The following is a 10,254-nucleotide window of genomic DNA, read 5'->3' as shown; positions in this document are numbered from 1 at the left end:
TTGAGGGAGGCTCCTAGGTACTGGATGTCCACTCAGAACCAAGGCCGTGTGACCTTCCTCCAGCCTTGGTTATGGAGGCCCTGAGCCTGCCAGCATCTCAGAGTCGTCTTCTCCTGCCATCTTATTCCCACAGTCAACCCCTCTCCACATGGTTCCCCTCATCCGAATTCTGCTTCATTTTCCATTCCTACTGAGTACACGCCAACTCTCACCCCAGAGCACCTCCAATTCCCACCATCCTGCAGGTGTAGGTCCCTTCGAGGGACTCCAGAGGGGAGAGTGACCAACCAGTGAGCCATCACAAGCTAACAGGAACATGGCAGGCCCTCTTAGTCTTTCTCTAGGGCGAGGGGTGGGACTGTGGGTGCATCCGAAAGGCATCTCTTTCAATTGAGCCATCACTGGGCAGAACACAGCTAATTTCCTACTTCCTATTCCCAGGCACAGAGCGGGGGACTCAGCTTTATCTGAGGACAACAGGAGACTTCTCGTTAATGTGACTCTGGCCTGTCCCTCTGGAGATGTCCCCCTGACAGCATGTTAGTAAATCATGGACTCATCTGAGGAGAGGCCACAAGCCCAGTCTTTCTCCTAAAGAAAAAAGGTCTGTGGGTTCGAGTCCCAGCACCACATGGTGACTCACAAATATCTGTAATTCTATTTCCAAGGGATCCTATGCCCTCTTCTGGCCTCTGGGTGGACATCAGGCACCCATGTGATACATGGACATACAAGTAGACAAAACACTTAAAAAAAATTTTTTTTTTAATTAAAAGAAGCCTGGAGGTAGTGGCACAGGCCTTTAATTCCAGCACTCGGGAGACAAAGGTACTGGGTGATCTCTGAGTCCAAGGCCAGCCTGGGTTACAGAGAGTTCCGGGACTGCCAAGACTACACAAAGAATCCCTGTCTCGAAACACACACACACACACACACACACACACACACACACACGGCATGGGCCACCACTGCCCGCCTGAATGAGCTCTTACATTGGCAAAACTGAGGCCGAGAAGGGAGAGCCACACTCAATACCACACATCAGCATGTGGCAGGACACACTGGGTCTTGACACTTGCGCACTCCGGAAGCTCTGTCTACAAGTACTGTCCAACAGTCCCAGGGCAGTACTCCCAAAAGGGTCTATCCTCCTTTACACCTACAATCTCCTTTAAGTGGGAGCTGGGGCCTGAAACTATAGCCTGACCAGACACCACTGTCACCCCATCCGGGGTTGGGGGCAAGGTGGTTCAGAGATGACGATCCGAGGACAGAGTGAGGGGCTAAGGTTCAGGTTGGGCCACCCTGACTGTCAAGAGAATGCACCCGGGACTTGGGAGGCACAACTCCCTCCAGGGAAAGACCACCTTCGTTTGGTCTAGAACGCGCGGTAAGTCGTGCGCACGCGCGCCGCCAGAGTCCAGCCGCTTTGTTTCAGCCCTACCTGCAGATCGATTTACCTCCTCAGCCCCGCCCGTCTGAGAGCCTACACACCATGCTCAGCGAGGCCCCGCCCACTTCCAGCTGGGTGGACCCGCCGCGGGACCCGCCTTCTTTCCCCACAGCCTCTTTCCCCGGTGATTGACTGTCGGCCGAGCGCGTGCCCGCCTACCGCGTAAGTCGATTGGTGCATGGAGAAGAGAGGTAGGTGAAGGAAAGCTGATTATGGAGCGCTTTCTCCCTCCTACCCGCCCCAGTGGGAAAGTCACGTGGCGCTTCACTCCGCGCTAGTCGCCACCGCACTTGCAAAATCTTTCTTAAAGAGCTAGCGTTTCCATACCTAGGGATGGTCCTATCAGAATTTTCCAGTTCTGCCTGCGGTGGATGACAGCGGTCTTTGACCCACCCTACCCCCCCCCATGTCACTTAGATGATGGTTCTCGAAGCAGACCTGCTGGGGTAAGACCCTCCAACTCAGGTCTGGAACCCATGGCCATCAAGGAGATGGTATGGTCACCTAAAACTGCGACCACCTAACACAGAGCACGACACGTAGTAGGAACTCAGTTTCCGTTTATTGAATGAACAAGACATCCGGCAATGAATGAGGATAACAGGCAAGAGGAGGGAAGACTGGTTCTGGGTGACCGCCCCCCCCCCCACGCCCCAATCTGGAGAAATTCTTCTTCTGTAAATGTTGGGTGGGGTCCCAGTGCAGCCTTCCTGCAAGGCACAGATTTAGGCGCTTAGCCAGAGGGGATCGCGAGGACGCCTTGGCTGGGCCCCTTGGGCAGGTAGTGGCCAGGTCCCGGCTAGGCGGGACCGCTAGAGCCGGCCGAGGGCGCTCCCGCGCAGCTTGCGGGGGAGGGGCTGCGGAGGTGCGGTGCCTTTAAGCCCCGGCGCCGGCCTCGCGGCCCCGCCTCCTGGAGGACGCCCGGGCGCGCGGCCGCCGGAGCCGCGGTTTAATTGGGGCTGTCAGGCCGCGGCACGCGCGGAGGGCCGGCCGGGCGGGACTGAGGCCGGAGGCTGGGAGGCCCGGGCGGCGGGCGCGCGGCTCGGCGGGAGGCGGGCGCCCGGAGACGCGGCGGGGGCCAGCGCGGCCGGGGCGCCGTCCCAGGGCTGGATTGCCCGGCCCCGGCCCCGGCCCCGAGCTCCCCATGAAAAACCAGCTCCGCGGGCCCCCAGTGCGGGTGCACATGTCGGCTTCGGGGGCGGCGGCGGCTGGGGGCACCCGGGCGGGTTCGGAGCCCGGTTCGGGATCTGGATCCGGCGCAGGCATCGGAGCGGGAGCGACGACAGGAGCGGGGGCCATGCCCTGCAAGAGCGCCGAGTGGCTGCAGGAGGAGCTGGAGGCGCGCGGTGGCGCGTCCCTGCTGCTGCTGGACTGCCGGCCGCACGAGCTCTTCGAGTCGTCGCACATCGAGACGGCCATCAACCTGGCCATCCCGGGTCTCATGCTGCGCCGCCTGCGCAAAGGCAACCTGCCCATCCGCTCCATCATTCCCAACCACGCCGACAAGGAGCGCTTCGCCACGCGCTGCAAGGCGGCCACCGTGCTGCTCTACGACGAGGCCACGGCTGAGTGGCAGCCCGAGCCCGGCGCTCCCGCCTCAGTTCTCGGCCTGCTGCTGCAGAAGCTGCGAGACGACGGCTGCCAGGCTTACTACCTCCAAGGTGAGGGCAGAACCTAGACCCCAGACGGGATTTGGGGCTGCGCCTCTGCTCCCTGGCGCCCTCGCTGCAGGCTATTTCCTTTCCGCTCGCTTTGCCAGGCCGGGCGCCACGTCGCCCCTGGCCCGAATCCGCCCTTCTGCGAGCCATCCCCCAAGGTGTGGGTTTAGCTAGGCACAAGGGACCCAGTCTCTGTCCTTTTTCTCGGTACCATTCGGTGGCTGAAACAAACTTATCCTTTCCTATTTATTTTTTCCCTGTTGATGGGGAGACAACAGCGGCACAGGCTCCAGCTGAGCTCCGAGGAGGTGGGGGAGAGCGCGCTGCTGGAACTCAGGAAGGAGCCCCATAGGCAGCTAGCCTGAAATTTGTGTCATTAGAACGTTAGGGCCGGGAAGGCACCTTTCACGTCCCCACCCACCCTCCTGTGCATGGGGGCCATTTATGTTTGTTCCTCTGGGATCCCACTATGGCCTCTACCAACCAGGATTGCGGCTTCTTGGAGGCACTTGGGCAGGCTGTGGGCAGTGGCCCAGGTGTGTGGGGGCGGGGTGCTCCTCAGTCTGCTGCCCTTGAGTTTATAGAAGGGGAGGCTGCGGGCCGGGGGGGCTAGTGGCTGCAGCCGGTGTTTCCAATTAACATTCCAAAATGGCCTCTTGCTGGCAGCAGACAGGCAGGGAGGGGAGGGGAGTCCTGCGGCACCCTCGGGTGCCGCAGGGCCATGCCTAGCTGCATGACGCTCCTTGTCGCTCCTGTCCTTGTATAGCCCCCACGGCCCCTCTCTTGGGGTCATACGCTGGTGGGGGGAGGGGCTGCTTGTGTTGAGGAAGGGTTCCAGAGAAAAGTGGATCGCTGGTACCCATTACTCCCACTTGCTGGGGGAAAGGACCAGCGGTGCCTTCACATCGTCCTCAAGTGTGGGTTCATGGGCTGTCTGCCTCTGACTGGCTCCTCTCGCCTTTGCTGACCTACAGGTGCTGGCCTGAGATGGGATTGTTGGCCTTTCTTTTAGCCGTTAGCCACTACTGAGCGCTCAGGTGTGTTAGGTAGATGTGGGAGCTACGGAAGAGCAATGAGCTGGGGCCTGTCCTCAGGTGCTCTGTGCCGAGTGGTGTGGCCAGTTTCCCTTAAGTGTTACGGTGCTGAGTCCAGCAATGGGAGAGGGCTCAGGGCTTAGGCCTCAGGTTCCCTATCCATGAGGTGTTAATAGATAGCAACAACACATGAGTGGGTACATGTGTAATGTGTCTGACATGGACATTTTGTGGCGTTTGGTGTGGGGAGTCCTGACCATTAACAGTCTTTCTGGCTGGCCCCTTTGGACTCACCAGACCCCCATCTTTCCCTGGCCACAGGTGGTTTCAACAAGTTCCAGACGGAATACTCGGAGCATTGTGAGACTAACGCGGACAGTTCGTCCTCCCCAAGCGGCTCACCACCCACCTCCGTGCTGGGCTTGGGGGGCCTGCGCATCAGCTCTGACTGCTCAGACGGCGAGTCAGACCGAGAGCTACCCAGCAGTGCCACTGAGTCGGATGGCAGCCCTGTGCCATCCAGCCAGCCAGCCTTTCCAGTCCAGATCCTGCCCTACCTCTACCTCGGCTGTGCCAAGGACTCTACCAACCTGGATGTACTTGGCAAGTACGGCATCAAATATATCCTCAATGTCACGCCCAACCTGCCCAATGCCTTTGAGCACGGTGGTGAGTTCACCTACAAGCAGATCCCCATCTCTGACCACTGGAGCCAGAACCTCTCTCAGTTCTTCCCTGAGGCCATCAGCTTCATTGGTAGGTGTCTTTGTCTGGGCAGAGTGGGTGGGTGAGCAAGGCAAGGTGTGTGAGGGACAATGGGTGTCGCCCCGGCCCAACTGGGTACCTCTGGGCCTGTCGAGACCTGTGTGTGCTTTGCATGTGCCAGCGTGTGCCTGTGGGTGTACCCATGCTTGCTGTGACTCACAGAGTCCCTCGGGCCCCTCTACCTGTTAGGACCTGAGCAAGCCCCTGAATCCTGGACTCCCCCAGTTCTCAGTCCCGTCTTGGGCTCTCTGTGGTCCGACTTATGTTTTTCTGGCATTGCTGTAGTTTTTGAGCGCAGCAAGCTGAAACATCACAGCTCACAGACTCCCACGGGTCTCACTTGCTCTGCATCACGCCTCGGCACATGTGTCTCTCTGCAGGATGGGGCTGTCACGATGCCTCTTTGGGCTTTATTGTGGATCTGAAAGGGCTAGAAGGTAGCCCCAGAGCCAGACTGGCAGCTTTGGGCATGTGATGCCCCCAGTGCCTGTATAAGAACCAGATGCTTTTAGCTGCCTACATAGAGAAAGGGGAGGCAGCTTGAGAAAGGCCCCTGGCCTCGGCCGACTCAGATTCCCTCTCCTGCTTCCTCCTTGGCCAGCTGGCCTGGAGGTCATCTCTTCTGGCCTCGAGTCTTAACCAGGCAGCCAGGAAAAGACACACGGGCTCAGGATAAACATAAACCCTGCGCTCTCTGAGCCTGGTGCTTCTGTTTCTGCCCAGCCTCCAGTGTCAGGGTGAGGGAGGACCTGGGCAGTGTTTTCCAGATTGATGGCCACTGTGTCCAGCTGAGGGCGTTTGGTGTCAGCTGGGCTGGGCTAACTTTAACAACAGGAAGTGGGAGGCTTCCCCGCCTCATCCGCTTACTGGGAACCAAAACTGGGTGCTTGGGCTGGGAGGAAGGAAGGAAGGAAGCTGAGGCCTCAGGGAGGGGTTGCCCAGAGCTTCCAGCCCTGCCCCGGGGGACAGAGCCAAGCACTCCGGGGGGTGCTGCCTCAGCATTTGGGCTCCCACAAAAGGAGGGTACAGAGAGAGGGGACCCCTGGTTGCTCAGGACTAAGCCCTGACTTGTGGATGGTTTTCTTTTAAAATATATTTTATTAATTTATTCATATTACATCTCAATTGTTATCCCATTCCTTGTATCCTCCCACTCCTCCCTCCCATTTTCCCCTTACTCCCCTCCCCCTGTATCATAGGGTATCAAGTCTCTTCTTGGTAGCCTGCTATCCTTCCTCTGAGTACCACCAGGCCTCCCCATCCAGGGGACGTGGTCAAATACGGGGCACCAGAGTTTGTGTGAAAATCAGACCCCACTCTCCACTCAGTTGTGGAGAATGTCCTGCCCATTGGCTAGATCCGGGTAGGAGGAGTGATGGTTTTATTCTTAAAAGCTCTCCTCCATTTCTGGTGAGAAGGAAGGAAACACAGGACGCAGGAGGGGTGGAAGGGATGGTTCCCATACATGACAAGAGGAGGAATCAGTGCCCTAGCCTCCCGTGAGGACTCAGACAGGACTGAACCGGACACTGAAAGCTCTTTAATGGTCCTACTATGGCCCCTGGGCCAGGGCGGGGGGGGGGGGGCTTTCCCCTTTCCCTCCACCTCTTAACCACATTTCAGTCAGACCACTTGACTCCTTATAGAGCCATATGTGTCTCCTCTCCTGTAGTCCTTCCCGCCCCTAGTATCAGAGCCATTGGCCAGCCCATCAGTTGTACTGTTTGCTTAGGAGTAGGTTCCCTCGGGTGAACCGAGATGAGGGGGAACTTGGCCAGGCCAGAGACAGTGAAGAATAACTCAGTATTTGTAGAGTCCATACTGTGTCTCAGGCAGAGGTGCCCTTGGTGGTCTTGGAGGAGGCTGCAAGGGACTGGCCGCGGCAGGAGATGTCCTCAGGAGCTGCAGTTAAGTCCTAGGGCACTGAGTGGGTAGTCTATGGCCATGCTGGGCCTGGCTGCCCACTTCTTTTCGCAGCCGCCTGCCCCAAGCTCACATCCCGCGATGTTCTGGGGGAGTCCCTGTGGGAGCGCGTGCCGAGTAGAAACACCCTCTGTGTGCACTTGCGCCTTTGTTTTTGCGTCTGTTTTCACATTGACACAGTGGGCTTTCTGGCTGTGGTGCCATCAAGAGGATGTGGGTGACACCCTCTGTACCACCTGTGGCCATGGTGGGCCTAGTAGTGATCCCAGTGGGGACAGTAGTTTGTGGTTGGTGAACTCTTCCCTGCCTCAGGTCCCTATGAAAGCACTGAGAATAGCCAGGCGGTGGTACTGGACATTTTTAATCCCAGCACTCTGGGAGGCAGGAGCAGGCGGATCTCTTAAGTTTGAGGCTAGCCTGGTCTACCAAGCGAGCTCAGGGATAAGGCAGGGCTATATGCAGAGCAACTCTGTCTCTATAAAGTCAGGCTGCCTAGAGGAGGACCCTGGTGGTCAGGGGCTCAGTTGTAGCCTGGTATTACCCTTCGCCAGCCCATTGGTGCTGGGCTTTATCATCTGCCCACCTGTTTGGGAGGTTTCTTAGAGATGGCTCTGCTCTCTGACCCACGTCCCTGTGTTTCAGATGAAGCCCGCTCCAAGAAGTGTGGCGTCTTGGTGCACTGCCTAGCAGGCATCAGCCGCTCAGTGACAGTGACCGTAGCCTACCTGATGCAGAAGATGAACCTGTCCCTCAACGACGCCTATGACTTCGTTAAGAGGAAAAAGTCTAACATCTCGCCCAATTTCAACTTCATGGGGCAGCTGCTGGACTTCGAGCGGACGCTGGGGCTCAGCAGCCCGTGCGACAACCACACTCCCAGCGGGCAGCTCTACTTCTCCACGCCCACCAACCATAACCTGTTCCCGATCAACACGCTTGAGTCCACGTGAGGCCTGATGCACCACTGGGCGCAGCCACAGGGTCTCCCAGCCCTCCACAGGGCCTGGTGCGGGGGGGCCTAGCCTGCTGCCTCCCTGGCCTTGAAGAACCCACAGATGTCACCTGTGTCCAGAGAAGCAGGCTCAGCACCCGTGCCGTCCTGGGCCGGGCCCACAGCACTTGCCGGCGTGGCCTCAGCTTTCCAGACATGTGTTGCTGAAGTGGCCGTTGGCCTCAACTTTCAGACTTGGTGGCTTGGGGGCCAGCGTGGCCTTGTCTCTGCCCTAAGACATCCATTCTGCTGATGGCTAGCCATTCTGGCTATTTTTTTTTAAAGACATATCCACAGACATGAGTTTACTACTTTTGGCAGGTAAATCCAAGCTCCCTGGAGCAAAGAGTATTCAAGCTCTTCTTCATTTTTCTTTTTCTCTTCCTTTTTTTTTTTTTTTTAAACAAAAAGTGTTATTTTTCAGGCTAAATGCAACAGTGGATTGTATAAACCAATGTTTTGCCCCTTAATCTGAGAGAGAGAAAGATGTTCTCAGTTTCATTTCTTATTTCAAAAAGCAGCCATTGATGTATATTTTTTTTGTTTTCAGTGAGAAAGACAAACCCCATGTTCTTGACCAATGCATTTTTGCACGTGTGGGAAGCCTCTGTTTCCCCAGCAGGCCGTTCTTGAAGGGGGGTGCGGGGTGGGGGCTCTTGCACTCTGAGCATCAGGACCCCTGTCAGACCATCTTCTACCTGTGGCCCAGCCTAGCTCAGTGCAGCATTTGCGCAGGCGAGTTGCCATGAGTTGTGCTTGGTAGGCACTGGCGGTCTTTGCACCGTCTGCCCTCCTCCTGCCGACCTCTGAGGAAGAGTGTGGTTGGTGGTTTTTTAACATGTCCTGCTGGAGGTGGTGCATAGGGGAGTGCCAAGTGGTAGCATTAGCCATCTGGGCTCAGCCTCTAGAGGGCTGGGCCCTGGCCCTTTTATAGATGACCTGCCACTTCTACCATCATCATCTCTCTTAACTGGGAACAGAGGCCCCACAGTGCCTGAGTGAAGCGCAGGCGCAGGCGGTGGGACACCACCCTGCCTACCCAGTCCTTTTCTCTCATCTTCACCCTGGCCTGCGTCTAGCTCCACCCCCAGCCCCCTTGTCCAGGTGCACGCCTACCCAGGCCTAGGTTGTTGCCCATGCCTTTTCCCTGCAGGCAACTTACACCTGCTGCAACCCCAGGGGCTGGGGCAGGTGGGGCAAGGACAGGCCGGCGGGCATGTGAGGCCCTGTCTGCCACCCCGGTATCCATAGCACACAGCCACGGGTTCCATGACGCCCCCCCCCTCCAGTTTTATTGGTTCTCACCAAGCCCCACGATAGAAACAGCACCCACAGTGGGCAGTAACTGAGGCCACAGAAACTCTACCCGCCACATCTTACCTCACAGGGGTAGTTTTCAGGGGTTCTTTAGGGCAGCAGGTCAAAAATCTTGCCACAGTTGAGAAAGTGACAAAAAAAAAATCCATGCTGTACATGGTGTCTCTCTCTCTCTCTCTCTCTCTCTCTCTCTCTCTCTCTCTCTCTCTCTCTCTCTCTCTCTCTGCCCCACCCCCATCTCTGTCTCTCTCATTTTTAAACAAAATCTAGGAAGATGGATTAGAGTGTAAATGAGGGAATACCAGAGGGTGGCCACTTTTGCTTTAAGATCTTATGAAGGAAAGTTTGTGACCCAATATATATATATATAAATATATACATACACACACACATATATCCCGAGCCAGCAACGGGACTTTGTTTATATTGCAAATAAATATTATTTTTTCTTTAAATGGAGTCCTAGTGTTCAATAAGGGCCTGGGGAGGTAAGGCAGTAGTATTGCCTGTTTCCATAAGAGTGGGCCTGCCAGGAGGTGCTCAAATATAGGAGGTAGCATCTTAGAGCCAAGCAGTGGGGACACATACCTTTAATCCCAACCCTTGGAGGCAGAGGCAAGCAGATCTCTGAGATGTCTGAGGCTAGCCTGGTCTATAGGAGTTCAGGACAGCCAGGGCTACACAGAGAGACCCTGTCTTGAAAAACCTAAATAAATAAAGCCAAGCTCAGACACTGAACTCTGGCATGGTGAGCACTCTGTTTCTCTGGTGAGGGGATAGGCATGCTGGGGGCAGTTGTGCTCAGGCCACCGCTGGGTTCCCACTATAGCTGGGTGCGAGGAGGCTCTGCTGAGTGAGAGCCACAGTGGGCAACAGCCCCTTGTTGGAGACAGGTTATCCCCTGTGCCTTTGCCTGCATCCGATGGACACAGGTGCAAAGTGGGTAGGCAGGACCAGAGAGACAAGGACAGCTCCATGTGTCCCAGGACTTTCCCCCTCTTGTCCTGGTCCTTCTCTGACCATGTCTCATTTCTGCCCCAAATCTTAGAACACCAGAGCCATCCTCACAACTTGGCCTATGACAGAGGTCAAGTTCTGCCACATACAGGTGGG

General features: G+C 56.6%; 1 protein-coding gene across 1 annotated transcript; it reads left to right on the top strand.

Moving 5' to 3' along the window:
* The first annotated feature begins 1,789 nt into the window (after positions 1-1,789).
* On the top strand, positions 1,790-9,596 carry DUSP7 (dual specificity phosphatase 7). Its single transcript, XM_084751882.1, has 3 exons — positions 1,790-3,114; positions 4,467-4,901; positions 7,476-9,596. The coding sequence occupies exons 1-3, from the start codon at positions 2,598-2,600 to the stop codon at positions 7,781-7,783; spliced, it is 1,260 nt and encodes a 419-aa protein (XP_084608008.1). The 5' UTR covers positions 1,790-2,597; the 3' UTR covers positions 7,784-9,596.
* Positions 9,597-10,254: the final 658 nt, after the last annotated feature.

This window comes from Acomys minous (assembly GCF_964271855.1).
Source record: "Acomys minous genome assembly, chromosome: 13".
Lineage (NCBI taxonomy): Eukaryota > Metazoa > Chordata > Mammalia > Rodentia > Muridae > Acomys > Acomys minous.
The sequence above is the reverse complement of the archived record's forward strand: the minus strand, read 5'-3'. Positions and strand labels throughout refer to the sequence as shown.

Coding starts and splice junctions, on each gene's coding strand:
- DUSP7 (XM_084751882.1), top strand. CDS start 2,598: ATGAAAAACCAGCTCCGCGGGCCCCCAGTGCGGGTGCACATGTCGGCT. Junction 3,115..4,466: donor CCAGGCTTACTACCTCCAAG/GTGAGGGCAGAA, acceptor CCCTGGCCACAG/GTGGTTTCAACAAGTTCCAG. Junction 4,902..7,475: donor TGAGGCCATCAGCTTCATTG/GTAGGTGTCTTT, acceptor CCTGTGTTTCAG/ATGAAGCCCGCTCCAAGAAG.